General features: G+C 40.6%; 1 protein-coding gene across 4 annotated transcripts in view; it reads left to right on the top strand.

The window, feature by feature from the left end:
- The first annotated feature begins 3,390 nt into the window (after positions 1–3,390).
- The window catches only part of SMARCC1 (SWI/SNF related, matrix associated, actin dependent regulator of chromatin subfamily c member 1), a 177,755-nt gene continuing 161,351 nt past the window's right edge, over positions 3,391–19,794 (top strand). For 2 of the 4 annotated variants that reach the window (XM_043587289.1, XM_043587291.1), the window contains exons 1-2: positions 3,472–3,681; positions 15,068–15,187. In XM_043587289.1, the coding sequence (XP_043443224.1) occupies positions 3,487–3,681; positions 15,068–15,187 (315 nt within the window). In that variant the 5' untranslated portion in view covers positions 3,472–3,486. Of the gene's footprint in view, positions 3,682–15,067; positions 15,188–19,794 lie in introns of all 4 variants that reach the window. The other 2 variants (XM_043587290.1, XM_043587288.1) reach the window with 2 other exon arrangements.

Raw genomic sequence — 19,794 nt, 5'->3', positions numbered from 1 at the left:
TACTTACTCAAATTTGGAACTGTTTGAGTTTATCTGATAAAAATAAGGGGGAAGTTTGATGAAGAATAGGGTATTTAATCTTCAGAATATCTCTCCAGAAAATACTAATTAATTACAAAGGCACAATGGATGACTTCACAGTAGGGAAGCCTGGCAGATACTCTCTTAATCAACTCATCAAAGTTATGGAAGAAATGAAATCATGTGCATTTATATGCAGTAAAATAACACAGCATGAAGAACATCAGCCAAACTCAATTGAGGAACATTCTAAAAAATAACTGGCTTGTAATCTTCAAAATTGTCGATGTTGTGAAAGTTAAAGACTGAGGAAACTGTTCCAGATTGAAGGAGACCTGACACCTGATCTAATGCATGATTCTGTACTGGAAACTTTGGTGTAAGAGAGCTTACAGGGGCAGTAAGAAAAACTTGAATGGAATCTGAGGATAGTATAAACGTTAATTTCTTGGAGTTGAGGGTTGTATTGTGATTATGTAATTTTGTACCATGATATACTTGTCCGTAGGAAATATACACTAGCATTTTTAAGAGTGATGGGTATCATGTCAGCAACATAAGCTCTTTGTACTGTATTTGCAACTTTTTTGTAAGTTTGAGATTATTTCAAAATAAAAACTTTTAAAACATGATCTAACCATTTTACTTAAAAATGTCCATCTTTATAATGTGCTCAATTATTTTTAATGAAAAATTTTAGAGGTTTTTCATCAAAAAAGAAAGTATACTGTTTTCCAAATTATTTTAGAAGTTATATGAGCAAAAAAGTTAGAATACCATTGGCCTGGAAGAACTAACTTCCTTCTCCATGGCTCTTGGAAAATGAAATAGTTTTCTGAACTCCTCCAGGGCATTTTCTCTGCTCTGCTAATAAGCTGTTAATAGAAAACACAGTATACTTGGGAAGGGGGTGGGTGGGAAGGTTTAATTCCTGGGTTCAGGAATAATACTCTAATACCCATTAGCTAGTTACTTAACCTCTCTCTGCCTCAATTTCCTTATCTGCAGTAATACAGGTATACTTAGCACAGAGCACAACACATAAAAATGCCCATAAACACTAGCTATTATCAGTATTTCAAATTTTTTAACGTTTATTTCTAATTTTTTAAAATATTTTTTTGTTATTCAGAGAGAGAGAGACAGAGCATGAGCGGGGGAGGGGCAGAGCTTAAGAGAGACACAGAATCTGAAGGAGGCTCCAGGCTCTGAGCTGTCAGCACAGAGCCCAATGCGGGGCTCGAACTCACAAGCCGTGAGATCATGACCTGAGCTGAAGTCGTATGCTTGACAGACTGAGCCACCCAGGTGCCCCTATTATCAGTATTTATAAAGTCTGACCTCTGAGAGGGCAAGATTCACACCTTACTCATAATTTATTCTTTATTATTTTTTTTAACGTTTTTATTTATTTTTGAGACAGAGAGACACAGAGCATGAACAGTGGAGGGGCAGAGAGAGAGGGAGACACAGAATCGGAAGCAGGCTCCAGGCTCTGAGCCATCAGCCCAGAGCCCGACGCGGGGCTTGAACTCATGGACCGCGAGATAGTGACCTAAGCTGAAGTCGGACGCTTAACCGACTGAGCCACCCAGGCGCCCCAATTCTTATTATTTTTTAAGGTAGGCTCCGCGCTGGGGAGCTCAACACAGGACTTGGACTCACCACCCTGAATTCAAGACCTGAGTTAAGATCAAGAGTTGGATGCTTAACTTAGTGAGCCATTAAGGCCTACCACATTTTTTTCTTTTGATTTTTAGAAAAAGTTTATTTATTTTGAGAGAGTGTGTGGGAGGGGCAGAGAGAAAATCCCAAGCATGCTCTGCACTTCAATGCTAGGTGCCCCGCATCTTACTCCTATTTTATTCTCATTGTTTCTGTCCTAGACTGTATAAGGTCATCTTTTTTTTTTTTAATTAAAAAATTTTTTTAACGTTTACTTATTTTTAAGAGAGAGAGAGAGTGTGAGTGGGGGATGAACAGAGAGAAGAGGGAGACACTGAATTCAAAGCAGGCTCCAGGCTCTGAGCTGTCAGCACCAGCACAGAGCCATATGCTAGGCTCTAAATTAGGAACTGTGAGATAATGACCAGAGCTGAAGTCAGACGCTTAACCTTAACCAACTGAGCCACCCAGGCTCCCCTCAGGTCATCTTTTTTCACCTTCTTCCTCTAATGTATCACCCACATATGCAATTGTTTTCTTCCTAATCTATAAACCTGATCATGTCATTCTCTGTGTTCAAGCTGGTTTCCCAATGCTTATAGGATTAAGTGAAAATTCACTGCCACAACCAAGTAACATTCCTGCTTCCACACCATAGGCTCAAGGAGGGTTTCTCCCAGCTTGCTTTCACACTTTAAAGCCTTTGATCCAGTTTTCCTGTGTCCGAATGTCCTTTTCTCCCTGATTACATTCTATTCATTCTTAAAAGTTGATCTCAAAAACTCACCAGACTTTCTCACAACCAATTAGTCGTCTGCTGTTCTATAATATTATAACTCCATAATGGCCAATCACATTTTGTTAATAATTTAAAATCTTTCTGCCCCCCTATAGGTCACTCATTCACTTACTCAGCAAATATTTACGGAACATTAGATAACAGGCTCTGCTCTCAGCACCGAAAGTACACCTGTGAATAAGTCAAAATTAAGTTCTCATGTGGTCAAGTGAGAAAATAAGAAAAATACCAGGTCGTGGTGAGTGGTGCACAGAGAATGTCGAGTGAGTATGATTAGCTGTTCAGTTTTTCTGAAGTACTTTTAAGCTATGAATTCGAAAAAGCCTAAGCGACAAAGGGGAAGAGCTGTCCAGGTGGCGCCAACAGCTGGTGCTAGGGCCCCCGAGACAGGAAAGAGCTGGTGGTGCGGCTGGGGCCACGAGGGGGAAGTAAAGTGTGTGCCGCTGGAGCAGCTCCGGGTGGTGGTCCCAGATGGATGTTTACAAAGGCTAGGCGGCTTGATGTAGAAGGTCTGAGGACAAGAGAAGGCAGACGCAGATTCCCACCCTTCCCGTGGGTTCCTCGGCCAGCACTCGACACCCTAAACGGGCTTCCCCCTCGGAACTTCTCGCCAGGTCTTTTCTCCCCGGCTGTAGCAGGGGATGACAGAAGCTCCCTGCACTGGTTGACGGGACGCAGGAAGGAACTTGGATACAGCAAGACACGCAGAGGCCCAGGCTGGGTAGCGGACGAGGTGCGCAGCCTGCCTCGACTGGCGGAAGAGGCGGGCGCAAGAGTTCGTCTGAGACCTGCCTGGCCCCGACGCTGCGCATGCGTGCGCGCGTGCCCTCTTCGGTTAGGGACCGGGTCCCCAGAAGGGGCGGGGCCGGCCCTCCGCGCCGGAAGGGGGTTGACTGGGCGGGGCCGGGAGGTGGCGGTGGCGGCTGCGCGCGCGCGCGCGCGGGTGCGAACGGGGAACGCTGCGAGGGCCGGGCCGGGCGGTGGGACGACGGACGGCGACGATGGCCGCGGCGGCGGGCGGCGGCGGGCTGGGGGCGGCGGCGAGCGCCGCGGGCGCGGGAGGCGCGGCGGCGGCTGCGGGCCTGGCCGTTTATCGGCGGAAGGACGGTGGCCCGGCCAGCAAGTTTTGGGAAAGCCCGGAGACGGTGTCCCAGCTGGATTCGGTGCGGGTCTGGCTGGGCAAGCACTACAAGAAGGTGGGTTCGCGCGCCCGTGGGGACTAGGGGCCACGCGACGGGAGCCCGGCGCAGCTTCTGGCCTCGCGGGCCTCGGGCCGCCCCTCCCCCCCCCCCCGCGCGCCACGAGGGACAACAAAGGCAGGCGCCCGGGCCCGCCACGCCCCCGCCGTCCGCTCTCGGCGCCCGCGCGCCCGGGGCTCCACCGGGCCCTCGGGGCCGGGCCTCTGGGAGTTGCAGCACGCGGGCGAGAGCCACAGCTCACTCTAGTGTGCAAGGGGCAACTGGAGCTCTGCAAGAGGGAGGGCGTGAATTCTTTTGTTAGCTGCATTGGGTGTGCGAACAGTAATTTTTACAAACTGTCCGAGCCTGTGTTCTAAGAGCAGCTTCAAGTTTTGTTTATAGACTCGTCTTCAAAGTCAAGTGAGGTAGCTAATGGTCTACCTGTTGTTCATTTGTTAAAGAATGACTTTACGATTGTACTAGGAAGTTAACAGGCTGATATTATAGATGATAGACTCGATGAGCACTGATACTAAAAAATGATAGTTTTTACTTGTACTTTTAGTTCCGTATAGTGTGCGCACAAGAATTAACGTTCACTTGTACCTAATGTGTTGCTTAATGAGGCCTTCCCTGAGAACCCCGTTTATATTAGATTGCCCCACTTCCTATCACCTTTATTTTCTTGGCACCACTATCTGAGATAATTTTTTTTTTTTTCATTTAGCTGTTTCTCCTGCTTTGGGGAGGTAAGTTCGGCTGAGTCAGTGGTATTGAAAGTTGTGACTTAATCTCTTTTTTATCACAAGTGTTTTTTAACTTCCCCTTGCAGATACATAGGAATGACTCCCTTAGAAGGTGTAATGAAAAAAAAAAAAAAAAGAAGAAGGTGTAATGAAGCAAACAGCCCAGATATTTCTCCCAGTGGAGAATATCCACTCTGCCCCAGATTTCTGAGCACTCTTTAAAGTTTCCGAATTCCCCCTTTGAGAACCACACCACTGGGGCAAGGACCTTGTCAGGCCTCTTCACTGCAATGCCGCCCCTCAACATGGTACTCATTGCCTCGCCCTTAATAGTTGCTTAGTAAATATTTATTCAATGAATGAAAAGGTGAAGTAGTGTAGGAGCCTATTCATTTGAGTTCCGCAGCTCAGTGGAGTCTGTCAGCTTTTGGAGGTTGATAGGCAGGGGCAGGATGTTGTGTTCCTTTGACGTTACGTTGTGTGCTTTCAGAAATGACTGTTTCTTACAGAAGTTTTAGGAAGTGAGAGACCAAATATATTTTTATTTATGATATATTTTTAGATAATTTGACTTTTTTCTGCCCAAAATTTTGCAGTCACATTTGGGATTCCCAGTTTTTGTCATCTGCATGTATGCAGACAAGAATATTGCTCTCCCTAATACAGTGATAAATTGGTCACTTTTCTTGTGTAGGCAGCAGAGCTTCTAGAAGTTATGGGAATTGAATATATATTGGGTTATATATATATATGGGTTATGGGAATTGAATATATATTATGAAAGTGTTATTTTTTATCACATGCCCTTCAGCCAATGCTTTGGGTTTAAAAAAATTTTTTTTTTCAACGTTTATTTATTTTTGGGACAGAGAGAGACAGAGCATGAACGGGGGAGGGGCAGAGAGAGAGGGAGACACAGAATCGGAAACAGGCTCCAGGCTCTGAGCCATCATCAGCCCAGAGCCCGACGCGGGGCTCAAACTCCCAGACCGCGAGATCGTGACCTGGCTGAAGTCGGACGCTTAACCGACTGCGCCACCCAGGCGCCCCGAATGCTTTGGGTTTTAAATTCAGTGTATCTTAATGTAGCCTTGCCCCTCCCCTATTTGGATATCTTTATTGAGGTATAATTGACATATTAGTTTATCAATGTAGTTTAAAAATTTTTTTTATGTTTATTTTTGAGAGAGAGAGCACACGCGTGCATTAGTGGGAGAGGGTCAGAGAGAGAGGGAGACACAGAATCCGAAGCAGGCTCCAAAGCAGGCTCCAGGCTCTGAGTTGTCAGCACAGAGCCCAGTGCGGGGCTTGAACTGACGGACCACGAGATCATCACCTGAGCCAAAGTTGACGGCTTAACCGACTGAGCAACCCAGGTGCCCCAAGTTTATCAATGTAGTTTTAGCAGAAATATGAGGAATATTCCTTTGGATATCAAGGAAGAGAAAGGAAAAAGAGAAATAGTCATTTCTACCTCCAAACTTTGTGTGCATCTGTTTGGGCCCAGTTCTAAGAGAGCAGCTGAAGGCTTGGTTGTGTTTGGTGGGCGAGGAAGTGGTTATGAGGCTGGCTCAAGGATTTGTCTTAGAGTATTGAGGCCATTGGGTGAGTATTCTCAGGGTTTCATAAGGCCAGAGTATATTCCCTGGGTCCCCTCCAATTCAGAATTGTATATTCCTTAGACCTGACACCCAGAATCCTGTCAGCCTCAGAGAGTGGTGTTTGGAGTGGTGAAAGTATTAGCCAGAACACCCTATATATCTCTACTTGGTGTACACATTGTTGGGTTTTAACTAAACTTTTCTGTAGCACTTAATACTGCATTTTCAGATTCATAAATATCAGCAATTATGAAATAAATATGACATTGGTAGTCCTATTTATATTGATAAGTTTATCCATGCATTCTGCTAACAACTTGGCATCTAATCATATCTGGGCACTTAAACCATAACTCACTGAAATTCTTACAGCAGTCTTAAGTAATAGATATTTATTTAATTTTATACATGAACGGAGCCCACAGCTCCAGATTTAAGTGACTTCTCAAGATTACAAGTAGGAATGGCAGATTTAGGATTCATTGGAGGTCTTCCCTGGCTGTAAATCCCCTTTTTTTTTTTTTTTTGCCACACTTAATGCCTCTCATCAAAGAACTTAGTGGAACGTAGCGGAAAATGTAGTGGTAAAGGTAGGCATAGACACCTACTTGTAAAACTCACGTGGTTTCAAATTGAAAGAAAACTTGTATTTTTTTTTCTGTGTGTCCTTAGTAAGTGCTCTGTCCATGTTTGTTCAATGAATGAATGAACAGATTAACTAGGAACCTATTTGTTTAAGCTTTGTTGATAAATTTGGCTCAGCAGCACACAAAGGAGAGTGAATATTTTTTCACTGGAATGAGCTTCAGCTAGGCCAAAGAAGTCCAGAGGAGGTGACTCCTGGAGGGAAGCATAGGGCGGTTACCTATTGGCTTGAAATTGCATTTTTATTTATTTATTTTTAATTTATTATTTTTTTTAATTTTTGAGAGAGAGAGAGAGAGAGACAGTGCAAGTGGGCGAGGGGCAGAAAGAGAGGGAGACACAGAATCTGAAGCAGGCTCCAGGCTCTGAGCTGTCAGCACAGAGCCCAACGTGGTGCTTGAACTCATGAACCCTGAGATCATGACCTGAGGCGAAGTCACACGCTCAACTGACTGAGCCACCCAGGTGCCCTGCATTTTTATTTTATTTTTATTATTTAGAGAGCGGGGAGAGGGGCTGGGGGGGGGGGTGGGCGGAATCTCAAGTAGGCTCCATGCTCAGCACAGAGCCCGACATGGCGTTTAATCTCACGACGCTGGGATCATATCAGAGTTGAAAGCAAGAGTCAGATGCTTAACCAACTGAGCCACCTAGGTGCCCTGAGGTTGCATTTTAAGTCCCAGCTGCAATGTAGAAGCTTGTTCATCTCCTGCCTGAGCTGCCTTCTTTCTATTATTGGGTACATGTCTTTCATTCTAACTTTGATGAAGATGAGAGCTGTATTTCTGAGTATAGTTTCTGAGTGGTTTTCAAATGATAACACCTCACTGATCTTAAATTGATTCAAGTCAGATACCTTGAAGGTGAAGTATATCTGTAAACCATTAAGATCCCAGGTAAGTTTCTTCCTGGTTTGGCTTATTCCTTAAAATAAGATTTAAGATGTCAGGATGATTTCAGGATGATTTAAATCTAAGGGTGATCACTAAAACAGACCAGATTGCCTAAGGAATGCATTTCAGTACTCTTTACATAAAGTATTAACAGTTAAAGACAGTTTTTTGTTTGTTTTATGGGACCTTGGCTGCAATAGGATTGTTCAGAGACAAGTTGAACTTTGGATACTCAATGTTATAGGTAACATAAACAGATGCATTGATACAAGTTTCTAAACTTAGATCTTCTTGCCATTCTTAATCAAAACACTTCAGACTAAAAGTCTTTGGTTGTCTTAAGTAAAACATGCTGTTGAACTTCTTTTTGATCAAAAGATAAAAAAATTATTATTTAAATTCAAGTTAGTTAACATATGGTGTAGTATTGGTTTCAGGAATAGAATTCAGTGATTCATCACTTATGTACAATACCCAGTGGTCATCTCAACAAGTGCCCTCCTTAATGTCCATCACCCATTTAGCCCATCTCCCCATCCACCTTGTTTGTTCTCTGTATTTAAAGAGTCTCTTATGGTTTGCCTCGCTGTTTTTATCTTATTTTTCCTTCCCTTCCACTGTGTTCATATGTTTTTTTTTTTTTTTTAAATGTTTGTTTATTTTTGAGAGACAGAGAGAGAGCATGAGCAGGAGAGGGCCAGAGAGAGAGGGAAACACAGAATTCAAAGCAGACTCCAGGCTCTGAGCTGTCAGCACAGAGCCTGATGCGGGGCTCAAACTCACGAACCATGATATTATGACCTGAGCTGAAGTCAGATGCTTAAGCAACTGAGCCACCCAGGCGCCCCTGTTTTGTTTCTTAAATTACACATATGAGTGAAATAATATTTGTCTTTCTCTGACTGATTTATTTTGCTTTGCATAATATCCTCTAGTTCCATCCATGTTGTTGCAGATGGCAAGGTTCCATTCTTGATCGCCCAGTAAGATTCCATTGTGTATATATACCACATCTTTATCCATTCATCAGTTGATGGACATTTGGGCTCTTCCCATAATTTGGGTATTGTTGATAGCACTGCTATAAACATTGGGGTGCATGTGCCCCTTCCTTCAAATCAGCATTTTTGTATCCTTTGGATAAATACTAGTAGTGCAATTGCTGGGTTGTAGGGTAGTTCTGTTTTTAACTTTTTGAGAAACCTCCATACTATTCAAAAGATAAAATGATTATGACTGAAATAGTCTATAGTCATTAATTTTTGTTAATCAGGATTCAGTGTTTTAAAAGCTGTCAAGAGCCTTTTATGTTAAAAAAATTTTTTGTTTATTTATTTTTGAGAGTGAGAAAGATAGAGCACGAGCAGGGGAGGGGCAGAGAGAGAGAGGGAGACAACAGAATCCGAAGCAGGCTTTAGGCTCTTGAGCTGTCAGTACAGAGCCTGATGCGTGCTTGGACTGACACATTGTGAGATCATGACGTGAGCCGAAGTAGGACACTTACCTGACTGGGCCACTCAGGTGCCCCAAGAACCTTTTATGTTTTAGGTGATATTTTTGAAAGCTTTTGAAATGAGCTCTATTATAGCAGTATGGGATGTGAAGAGCATTACACTTTGGAAATTGTGAGTTCAGTACTCTTGGCTGCTAATTGGTGGTGTCCTTGAGCAGATGACTTGATTCCTGTTTTAATTTTCCATTTGTAGATTGGGAGTAAGACTAACTCCCATAAGACTGTTGTTTGATTCAAATGAGATAGTAACTGAAGATGGAATTATGTAAATTTGAGGTGATAATGATACTTTTGTGTACATCCCATGGTGATCTTGCTTCATTCTTATTGGTTAAACAGAATGTTAATTTTAGACATTTAAAAGTTGATTTAAAAACTTTAGTGGTATCTGGCTGACTCAGAGCATGTGACTCTTAACCTCAAGGTCGTGAGTTCAAGGCCCACATTGGGTGTGGAGCCTACTTAAAAAACAAATAAAACGTTATAGTCCTACATTGGCTGCATTTTCAGTGGGTGTGAGGTATGGTTTACACTAATGCATTGATGTAGCAGTTTATTTATGAATTAAAAATGTTATGTTTCTAATTTCTTTTTTTCTTTTTGAGGGAGGGAAAGAGTGCAAGTGCGAGTTGGGGAGATGGGCACAGAGAAAGGGAGAGAATCTCAAATAGGCTCCACACTCAGCATGGAACCCGATGTGGAACTTGATCTGATGACTATGATATCATGACCTGAGCTGAAATCAAGAGTCAGATGCTTAACCAACTGAGCCACCCATTGCCCCAGAAAAAAAAGTTTCTAACCAAGGTTAAATATTTTGTAATTTAAAAATTGGATTTTAAAATAGCTAAATAATACTGAATGGACTTTGAACTTGGCCATCTTTATTCTGAAACTATAAGGTTGTCCATATGAAACGTTTACATGTTTTTTGTATTCTGAATGACAGTATATCAAATGAAACATGCATAATAGTGTAATTTAGAATGTATATGAAGCTATGTATGTAACAGTTACTAAGCTTAGTTTTTGCCTGAAGGGTTGATTTGGTTTTTGCTGACACCTTCCTGTAAGGTGGTGTCTTTTTCAGTTTCAGGATTTGGCATTGTTCAGTGATCTGCAGGTATCTGAAAGATAAAAAAGTTAGGCTTATTAGTCTTTCATGCTTTACGATGTGCAAAAAAACTGCAGTACATTGTATGACTCCTTTGAGAAACCTGTACTTATTAAAGATAATAAAGTTACCTTGTGGATATATATTCCATATTTTGTCAGTTCTGTAGGATACATTTGAAGAGTCTGTTAAGATAATTTGAGGGGTGCCTGGGTGGCTCAGTTGGTTAAGCGTCTGACTCTTGATTTCACCTCAGGTCATGATCTCACAGTATGTGAGTTCGAGCCTCACATCAGGCTCTGCACTGACAGTACGGAGGCTGTTTGGGATTCTCTCTCTCTCCCTTCTGTCTCTATCCCTACCCTGCTTGCTCTCTCCCTCAAAATAGATTTAAAAAAAAAAAAAAGATAATGTGAGTATTACAAATTACTTACCAATTGAGTATTATTTGTTAAAAGATTTACTATGTTGAATAAATCGGAAAAAACCTGATACTGAATTTTCACTTGAAAGTGTATGGTTCTTAATTTTTTTTTTTTAACGTTTATTTATTTTTGAGACAGAGAGAGACAGAGCATGAATGGGGGAGGGTCAAAGAGAGAGGGAGACACAGAATCTGAAACAGGCTCCAGGCTCTGAGCTGTCAGCACAGAGCCTGACGTGGGGCTCGAACTCACGGACCGCGAGATCATGACCTGAGCCTAAGTCGGCCGCTTAACCGACTGAGCCACCCAGGCGCCCCGAAAGTGTATGGTTCTTAAAAATGTAAACTTGATAGTTTTTGTAGGAATTGGCGATATAGGAAACAGAAATTGTAGTAGTTTTTAACATTTAAAAATTGTATAAATGTGTTTTAACTTTTGAGTTATAATAAACTGTATTCTTTAAGACATAGTAATATCTGAAACAGATTTTTAAAAAAGTTTAGGAGTCCTTAGGGTACCTGGGTGGCTCAGTTGGTTATGTATCCAACTGTTGATCTCAGCTCAGGTCTTGATCTCCTGGTGGTTGAGTTCAAGCCCCTCATTGGGCTCTTCGCTAGGTGTGAAGCCTCCATAAAAAAAAAATGAAATAAAAAGTTTAGTGGTTCTTTTTTAGACACGATGTTTAAAAAAATTTTTTTTTAATGTTTATTTTTGAGAGAGAGAGAGACAGAACTCAAGTAGGGGAGGACCAGAGGGAGAGGGAGACACAGTACAAAGCAGGCTCTAGGCTCTGAGCTGTCAGCATAGAGTCCAAGGTGGGGCTCGAACTCAGGACCCACGAAATCATGACCTGAGCCATAGTCAGACGCTTAACCGACTGAGCCACCCAGGTGCCCCTTAAACACTATTTTAAAAAAATGTTTATTGATTTTGAGAGAGAGAGAGAGAGAAAGAGCATGAGTCTGGGAGGGGCAGAGAGAGAGAATCCCAAGCAGGCTTCGCACTTTCAACACAGACTTAGGGCTCAAACCCACGAACTATGAGATCATGAGCCGAGCTGAAATCAAGAATCAGATGCTTAACTTACTGAGCCACCCACGTGCCCCAAAAGTTTAGTGGTTCTTAAAGTAGGTTCCCAGTCTAGTTGTGTCACCTGGAAGTTGTTAGAAATGCAAATTCTTGGGCCTGACCTATTGAATTGGAAACTGAGTAGGTCTGAAATTTGAAAATATTTTAGATCAACAAAATTGACGTCTTATGTGCTTAATGGTATGAAACTTGGTAACTTTTTTGACTGGTGTTCTATTTTGTGGTCTTATGGAAATGTGTTTTGACGGAATACACTTCATAGAAAACTTAAAAAATTTTTTTAAATGTTTATTTTTGGGAGAGAGAAAAAGAGTGTGAGCAGAAGAGGGGCAGAGAAAGAAGACACAGAATCCGAAGCAGGCTCCAGGCTCTAGGCTCTAGGTTCTGAGGTGTTAGCACAGGGCCTGACTGGGGCTCCAACTCACAAACCGTGAGATCACAACCTGAGCCGAAGTCAGACCCTTAACTGACTGAGCTGCCCAGGCGCCCCTAGAAAAGAAAACTTTTTATAAGGATGACAGAGGAGTTGTCTAGAACAGGAATAGGCAGAATTTTTCTATTAAGGGCAGGAGAGTAAATATTTTAGGGTTTGCAGGTCATGTCATCTCAGTTGCAACTGCTCGACTCTGCTGTTACATGAAAGCAGCCATAGACAGTGTGTAATGAATGAGTGTGCTGTGTTTGGATAAAACTTTACTTATGGACAGTTAAATTTGAATTTCATCTAATATTAGTGTGTCAGAAATATTATTCTTTAAAATTTCTTTCCAGCCAGGTTTTTCAAAAAATTAAAAATAGAACTATTCTACAACCCAGCAATTGCACTACTAGGTATTTATCCAAAGGATACAGGTGTGCTGTTTTGAAGGGGCACATGAACCTCAATGTTTATAGCAGCACTATCACCAATAGCCAAAGTCTGGAAAGAGCCCAAATGTCCATCGATGGATGAATGGATAAAGATGTGGTGCACACACACACACACACACACACACACACACACACACAATGGAGTATTACTCAGCAATCAAAAAGAATTAAATCTTGCATTTGCAACTACGTGGATGGAACTAGAGGGTATTATGCTAAGCAAAATTAGAGAAAGACAAACATATGACTTCACTCATGAGGACTTTAAGATGCAAAACAGATGAACATAAGAGAAGGGAAGCAAAAATAATATAAAACCAGGGAGGGGGACAAAAACATAAGAGACTCTTAAATAATGGAGAACAAACAGGGTTGCTGGAGGGGTTGTGGGAGGGGGGATGGGCTAAATGGGTAAGGGGCATTAAGGAATCTACTGAAATCTTTGTTGCACTATATGCTAACTAACTTGGGTGTAAATTACAAAAAAAAAAAAAAAATCAAAATCAAAAATAAAAGATTACCACCCTAAAGAAAAAATTTGTTTCCAACCATTTAAAAATGTAAAAACTGTTCTTAGCTTGTGGGCTACAGAGAAACAGGCAGTGGGCTAGATTTTACCAACCTTTGGTCATGTAATATAAAGCATGTCAACAAAATACCAGTCTTAGCAAAGTGAACTGCATGCTGGTTGTTTGATTTAGAGTGGAAAGCTAATGTACCTGAATAGATAAAAATGTGGGAGGATACTAAGCTTTAAGAATTGCCTTTTTATATCATGCTTTATCTTTGCTTGGCCGTAGTACAAATTGAGAGCCATTCAATCTAGTAACAGTAGACTGCTGCTGATACCATTTTGCCATATATAAATCACTTAAAAATTATTTGTTGTAATAGAAACTTACCTCATTAATCTTCAAATGTTGGATGATGCTGGGAAAGAGGTTTGTTCTAGGAAGAAAAATTTGTTATCTTTTCAATTTCAAGGAGGTATAGATGTTTTTTCCTGCTCAAAATTGGAGGTTTAACAAAAATTACTGAATGTATTGGCTTTTCAAAGTGATATTGAGCATTCAATACCTAATTAAACTTTTATATTTAATTTATGCTTGCTGATTTATGCTTTTCCTGTCATGTTGCCCGTTATCTTTCCTTGCTGTGGAACTATCTTGCTGTCTTCCACACTAGTTTGACCTTTGAACATTGTCGACAGCCATGCGGATAAGTTTTCACATGTGCTTGTTTAAAAAAATGTTTTTTGTTGTAAAAAAACAACAGAATTTACCATCCTAACCATTTTTAAGTTTACATACATATATTTTTTGATGCATAAGACTAACCATTTTATTATATTCAAAACTTCTTGCCATAAAATAACCATTATGCTTAGAGTTTCTGTGTGTCAGGAATTTAGAAGTTTCTGTGTGTCAGGGTGCAGTGGGGACAGTTGTCTCTGCTCAGTGATGTCTAGGGCTTCGACTGGATAGATTTGATGATTGGAGATGACTTGACAGCTGGGGGCAGAATCATTTTTACTCATGTGTCTGGTGGTGGTTCCATCAGTTTTCTGGAATATCAGCTGGGGCTTCTGGCCATAGCATATCCAAGTGGCTTCTCTATGTAGCCTGTGCTTCCTCAGTATGATGACCTTTAGGTAGTTGGACTTCATGGTAGTTCAGGGCTCCGAAGGTGACTTGCCCCAAAGGACTACATGGAAGCTGTAGAACCTTTTTTGACTTATCCTCAGAGGTTCACAATATCACTTTTTTTCCCCCCTATTGCATTCTAACGGTTCCAAGTTCATCATTAAGGTTGGTCTTGATTCAGCAAAAGAGGGCATACACCCTACTTCTTTTTTTTTCTTAATTTTTTTTTTTAATGTTTATTTATTTTTGAGAGAGAAAGGGAGGGAGACACAGAATCTGAAGCAGGCTCCAGGCTCTGAGCTATCAGACACAGCCCGATGTAGGGCTCGAACCCACAGACCACAAGATGATGACCTGAGCTGCATGAAGTCAGACACTTAACCGACTGACCCACCCAGGTATCCCTGTATACACCCTGTTTCTTAATGAGAAGAGTGTCAAAGAAATTTGTGGGTCTGTTTTAAAAACAGTACAGTCTACTCTCTCGTCAGAAGTTATTTATATTCATCTCACATAACAAAATACATTTGCTAGTAGGTCTCATCTCACTACAGTGACTGTCAGGCTCAAGTTTGAGGTTTTGGATCTCACCATCTACTTTAGGTCTAGGTGCACACAAGGTGACTTGGATTCATTGCTAGGACATGGTTTCTCTCATTCTGAAACCTGTTAACTAAAGAGACAAAGTTATTTCTCCTCACAGCCGTCAGTATTTGTTTTTTGTAAGCTCCTTTACAGCAGAGAGCATGGTTCAGAACTCTGCAAATCTGTCACCTTGTCAGTGCTTAGTATGTAATAGGAAGTAAGGGAACATTCTCTTCCATACGATTGTCCTAGATTTTGAGTTCCTGTCTTTATCTTGCAGTATGTTCACGCAGATGCTCCTACCAACAAAACGCTGGCTGGGCTAGTGGTACAGCTTCTCCAATTCCAGGAAGACGCCTTTGGGAAGCATGTCACCAACCCGGCCTTCACCAAACTTCCGGTAAGTACATCAACTTACAGTAACACTGGGGAATCAGTGGTTTCTGTATGAAGTACTGTCTACAGCTCTTTCCTTTACTGCTACTATCCAACAGAAATAACAACAAAAAAAGAGCCTCAACAGAATTTTACCTATAGAATATTACCGTTTTTTAAGTGTGGGAAACTTCTCTTTCAGGAGTCATTTAATATTTGCATTAAACATCATAACAAGTATTTATAGACTTAACATTTTAGTATGTTGTAGTTTTCCTTGTAGTCTCTACTATACTGAGTCTTTTCCATTCTTTAATTCAATTCTTGTGGCTAGGATACTTTTTTGTGGAATTTTTATCTTCTGTAGCCAAGACTCTTCTGAGCTTGTGTGAAAATTTAATTCTGTTGTCCTTGCAATTGATACTTTGATAGTTTGGTTTCAGTTATGCTTTTTTTTCCTTTTGAAATATGTAGGTTTTGTTCTTTCATTTTTTTATGTTTATTTATTTATTTTTAATAGTTTATTTTTAATAATCTTTAACCAAGTGTGGGGCTTGAACTCATGATTTCAGAGATCATGAATCACATGCTCTACTGACTGAGTCAGCCGGAGCCCCGGTTTTGTTCTTTCCTTAACATTTGAATTTATAGACAAGTTTGATACTTGATTTATTTTTGAGAGAGAGAGAACGTGCACTCAAGCAGGAGAGGGGCAGGGAGAGGGAGACAGGATCTGAAGCGGGCTCCGCACTTCAGTACAGAGCCCGATGTGGGCTTGAACTCATAAACTATGAGATCATGACCTGAGCTGAAGTCTGATGCTTAACCTACTGAGCCACCCAGGCGCCGTATTAAACTTTCTGTTTTAACAGCCCATTGATATCTCAGGTATAATTGAGAATAGGAGATAGTGTATGTTTTTTTACTGGTCTTTCAGTAAATGTATTTAGTTTGCTTATCATATTTTTGTTATCCAGACATTTTATTTATTTATTTATTTATTTATTTATTTATATTTTTTAATGTTTATTTTTGAGAGAGAGAGACTGAGCATGAGCTAGGGAGGGGGAGAGAGAGGGAGAAACAGAACTCAGAACTCAAAGCAGGCTCCAGGCTCTGAGCTGTGAGCCCAGAGCCCGACACGGGGCTTGAACTCACGAACTACAAGATCATGACCTGAGCCGAAGTTGGACGCTTAACTGATTAAACCACCTAGGTACCCTCCAGACATTCATTTAGTCAGATAAAGAATTGTGGTATTTTAAAAAAAATTTTTTTTTAACGTTTATTTTTGAGAGTGAGAGAGAGAGCATAAGTCAGAGGCAGAAAGAGAGGGAGACACAGAATCCAAAGAAGGCTCCAGGCTCTGAGCTGTCAGCATAGAGCCTGACATGGGGCTTGAACCCACAGACCATGAGATCATGACCTGAGCTGAAGTTGGCACCTGACCAACTGAGCCACCCAGGCACCCCAAGAATTGTTTTTTGTTTTTAAGTAATCTCTACCTCCAACATGAGGAAATCTCTACCCTCAGTATGGGGCTTGAACTCACAATCCTAAGATCAAGAGTCACATGCTCTATTGACTGAGCCAGCCAAGCATAGAATTGTGTTTTTTGAATCAAGTTAGGAAGCTTTCACTTGTAGTGATAAGAAATTTAGTCACGTGTTCTTCTAGTACTTGTATGGTTTCATTTTTTACACTTAATTCTCATCTGTTTAGAATTTGTCTTGGTATTCAGTGTGAGCGATGGATCCATTTTTTTTCTTATGATTATCTGGTTACCCCAGTGACATTAAAAAGTGCTTCTTTTCCCCCATTGATTAGAACTCAACAAGTAGGTCTGAAGCATTTGGTTATTTACCAAGTTGTGAGAATTTAAAGAGCAGGGTGGTGTATTGTCTGTCGTCGGGGGGGGGCTCATGCTCTAGTGAGCTGAATGAATAAAGCCTTTGACTTTCCTGGTGATCTCAGGTAATGTTTTCCAGGGGAAAGGACATTTGAATTTGAGACCTGAGAGTTGAGTATGAGTTCTTCAGGGAAATGCTGGAGGATGGAATTTTCAGGTAGTGATAGCAACATGTAAAAGCATAAAGGCTTGAGAAAATGTGGTACTTTACAGTTGCAGATAGTTCAAGATTAAAACTGAGGACAATAGGTAGAGAAATGGGCTAGAATCAGTCTTTTTTTTTTTTTTTTTTAATTTTTTTAACATTTATTTATTCTTGAGACAGAGAGAGACAGAGCATGAACAGGGGAGGGGCAGAGAGAGAGGGAGACACAAAATCTGAAACAGGCTCCAGGCTCTGAGCTGTCAGCACAGAGCCCAACGAGGGGCTCGAACTCAGGGACCGTGAGATCATGACCTGAGCCGAAGTCGGACGCTTAACCGACCAAGCCACCCAGGCGCCCCTAGAATCAGCCTTAATAGGCCGAGTTTACTATGCTAGATGTGTGGTCTTTATCTCGAAAGTGATGGGGAACCACACGAGAGAGAGAGTGGAAGGTGGCTTAGTTGATTCTGGGTTTTAGAAAAATCCCACAGGCTTCAGTGTGAAGAATGGATTGGAAGCTGTTGAGATTGGAGGCTTTGAACGTTTTGCATGAAGAATCTGCTCTCATAATCCACTATAATGACAACCTGCAGAGCAAGCAGTGGATTTAAAGAGGACAGAAAGGAATTGAAAGAGTTTAAGGGGGCAGAACTTGGTAATACTTTGGTGGGGGCAGTATAGGGGCTGGAAAAAGAAATAATTTACTAAGGTGACTGTACCAAGCATTCAGACACCCTTAGTACTAAGGGGAAAGCCAGAGTAAAAGCAGGTTTCTAGGGAAAGGTACTCAATTTAGTTTTAATTGTGTTAGGGTTGGTTCTCCTATAGGCACCTTGGGTTTAGAAATTCTGTAGGTACTAGGAAATAAGATCTGGAATTTAGACTACGGGGTTGAATTAGAAGAGATTTGGGAGTTACTGGGTACTGGTTGAATTTGCAGTTGTAGAGCAAGATCATTCCTTCTGTTTTGATTCACTTTTTAACTTTATCCTTTTGATATACTTATATTTTAATGTGTGATTTAAGTTATATATGCATGATGTATTAGCATTGTAGAAGTGCATGTATATAATTTATGGGTAGATTTTTAGGTATTAGAGGTATATGCTCACTTTTTACTAATGGGAATTACTCAACTGGATAATCAGTGTATTTCATTTTGTGAACTGTGTGACTAATTGAAATTTTTTTTGGTGACTTTTATAAATTTAAAATTATTTCAAAGTAAAAATTTTGCAAGAATAGTACAAAGAACTTTCATTTTCCCTTGATTCAGAACCTCTGATTGTTAACATGTTACTACAATTGCTTTATCATTCTCTTTTAGTTTATGTGTATCTATATTTTTTTCCTGAATCATTTGAAAGGTTCATGTTCCTTTACCTCTAGTTACATGAGATTTTAATTCTTATTCTTGTATATTATGAACCAGATTAGAATTATTAAATCAGGGACTATTTGAAGTTATCATTTAAAACAGTGTAACATGGGGTGCTTGGGTGGCTCAGTTGATTGAGCGTCTCTTGATTTCAGTTTAGGTCCTGATCTCACTCTCGGTTCATGAGTTTGAGCCCTGAGTTGGGCTTGTGCTGACAGTGCAAAGCCTGTTTAGGAGTCTCTCTTTTCCTCCCCTCGTCACACTCTCTCTCAAAATAAGTAAATAATCTTAAAAAAACAAAACACTGTAACATAATACATAGAGATTGCACTTTATCAAGTATAACATCGTTTAGAATAAAATTTATAGATAACATTACATGAAGTATTTTATATAATGTGATTCACATTATGATTATATGAATGGTCTTAAAAAATAGTATCTACAGGAGGCTTTATTTATGGGATGTTTAACTCTTGGGAGCTAAACCATTATTTTTTTCCAGATTAAAGATTAGGGAAGAGTATTTTTAGGCATAAGCCATAAATAAAAATAATTCATGGCTTAGTGCCAGTGGGACCAGATGTACTTCTCTTCCTCTTAAAATAGTGTTTAGCATTTAGCATTTTTCCAAATGAAAGGGATTGATGTAACGTGTAATGGTGTCAAGCAAAAGTGGATGAGAGAGGCAATGAAGCCAAGAACGTTTTAGTGGAACATGTCAGCTACTTAACCTTAAAAGTTTTTTTTCTTCTCTTTTTTTCTTTCTGAATAAATAGTACTGGTGTAAGAGTTCACTATTTGGACTGATTTTTTTTTTTTTTTTTAACCAAAGTGGAACTTTATATACTAACGTCTTAAGTCATACCAGATATTAAACAGCTGGCTCAGTGTAGGGTATGTCCTATATAATGCTAAACTGAGATGTAAGAGGATTTAGAGAAAATTTAAGGATTTATAAGGCTAAAAATATGTTGTATAGGCAGGGGTACCTTCCTGGTTCAGTAGAACATGTGAGTCTTTATCTTGGGGTTGTGAATTTGAGCCCCACATTGGGCATGGAGCCTACTTAAAAAATAATATGTGGTATAGACAAACAGCATGAATTGAAACAGAAGAAAAAAGTGTTCTTACCTCCACCACAAGTAAGAATTCTTGTTTTTCTATAATCTCTTCAAGGCTCAGTGCATGTGCATACAT

Source organism: Prionailurus bengalensis, chromosome A2, assembly GCF_016509475.1.
Source record: "Prionailurus bengalensis isolate Pbe53 chromosome A2, Fcat_Pben_1.1_paternal_pri, whole genome shotgun sequence".
NCBI lineage: Eukaryota > Metazoa > Chordata > Mammalia > Carnivora > Felidae > Prionailurus > Prionailurus bengalensis.
Note: the sequence above shows the minus strand (reverse complement) of the source record. Positions and strands in the feature narration are given on the sequence as shown.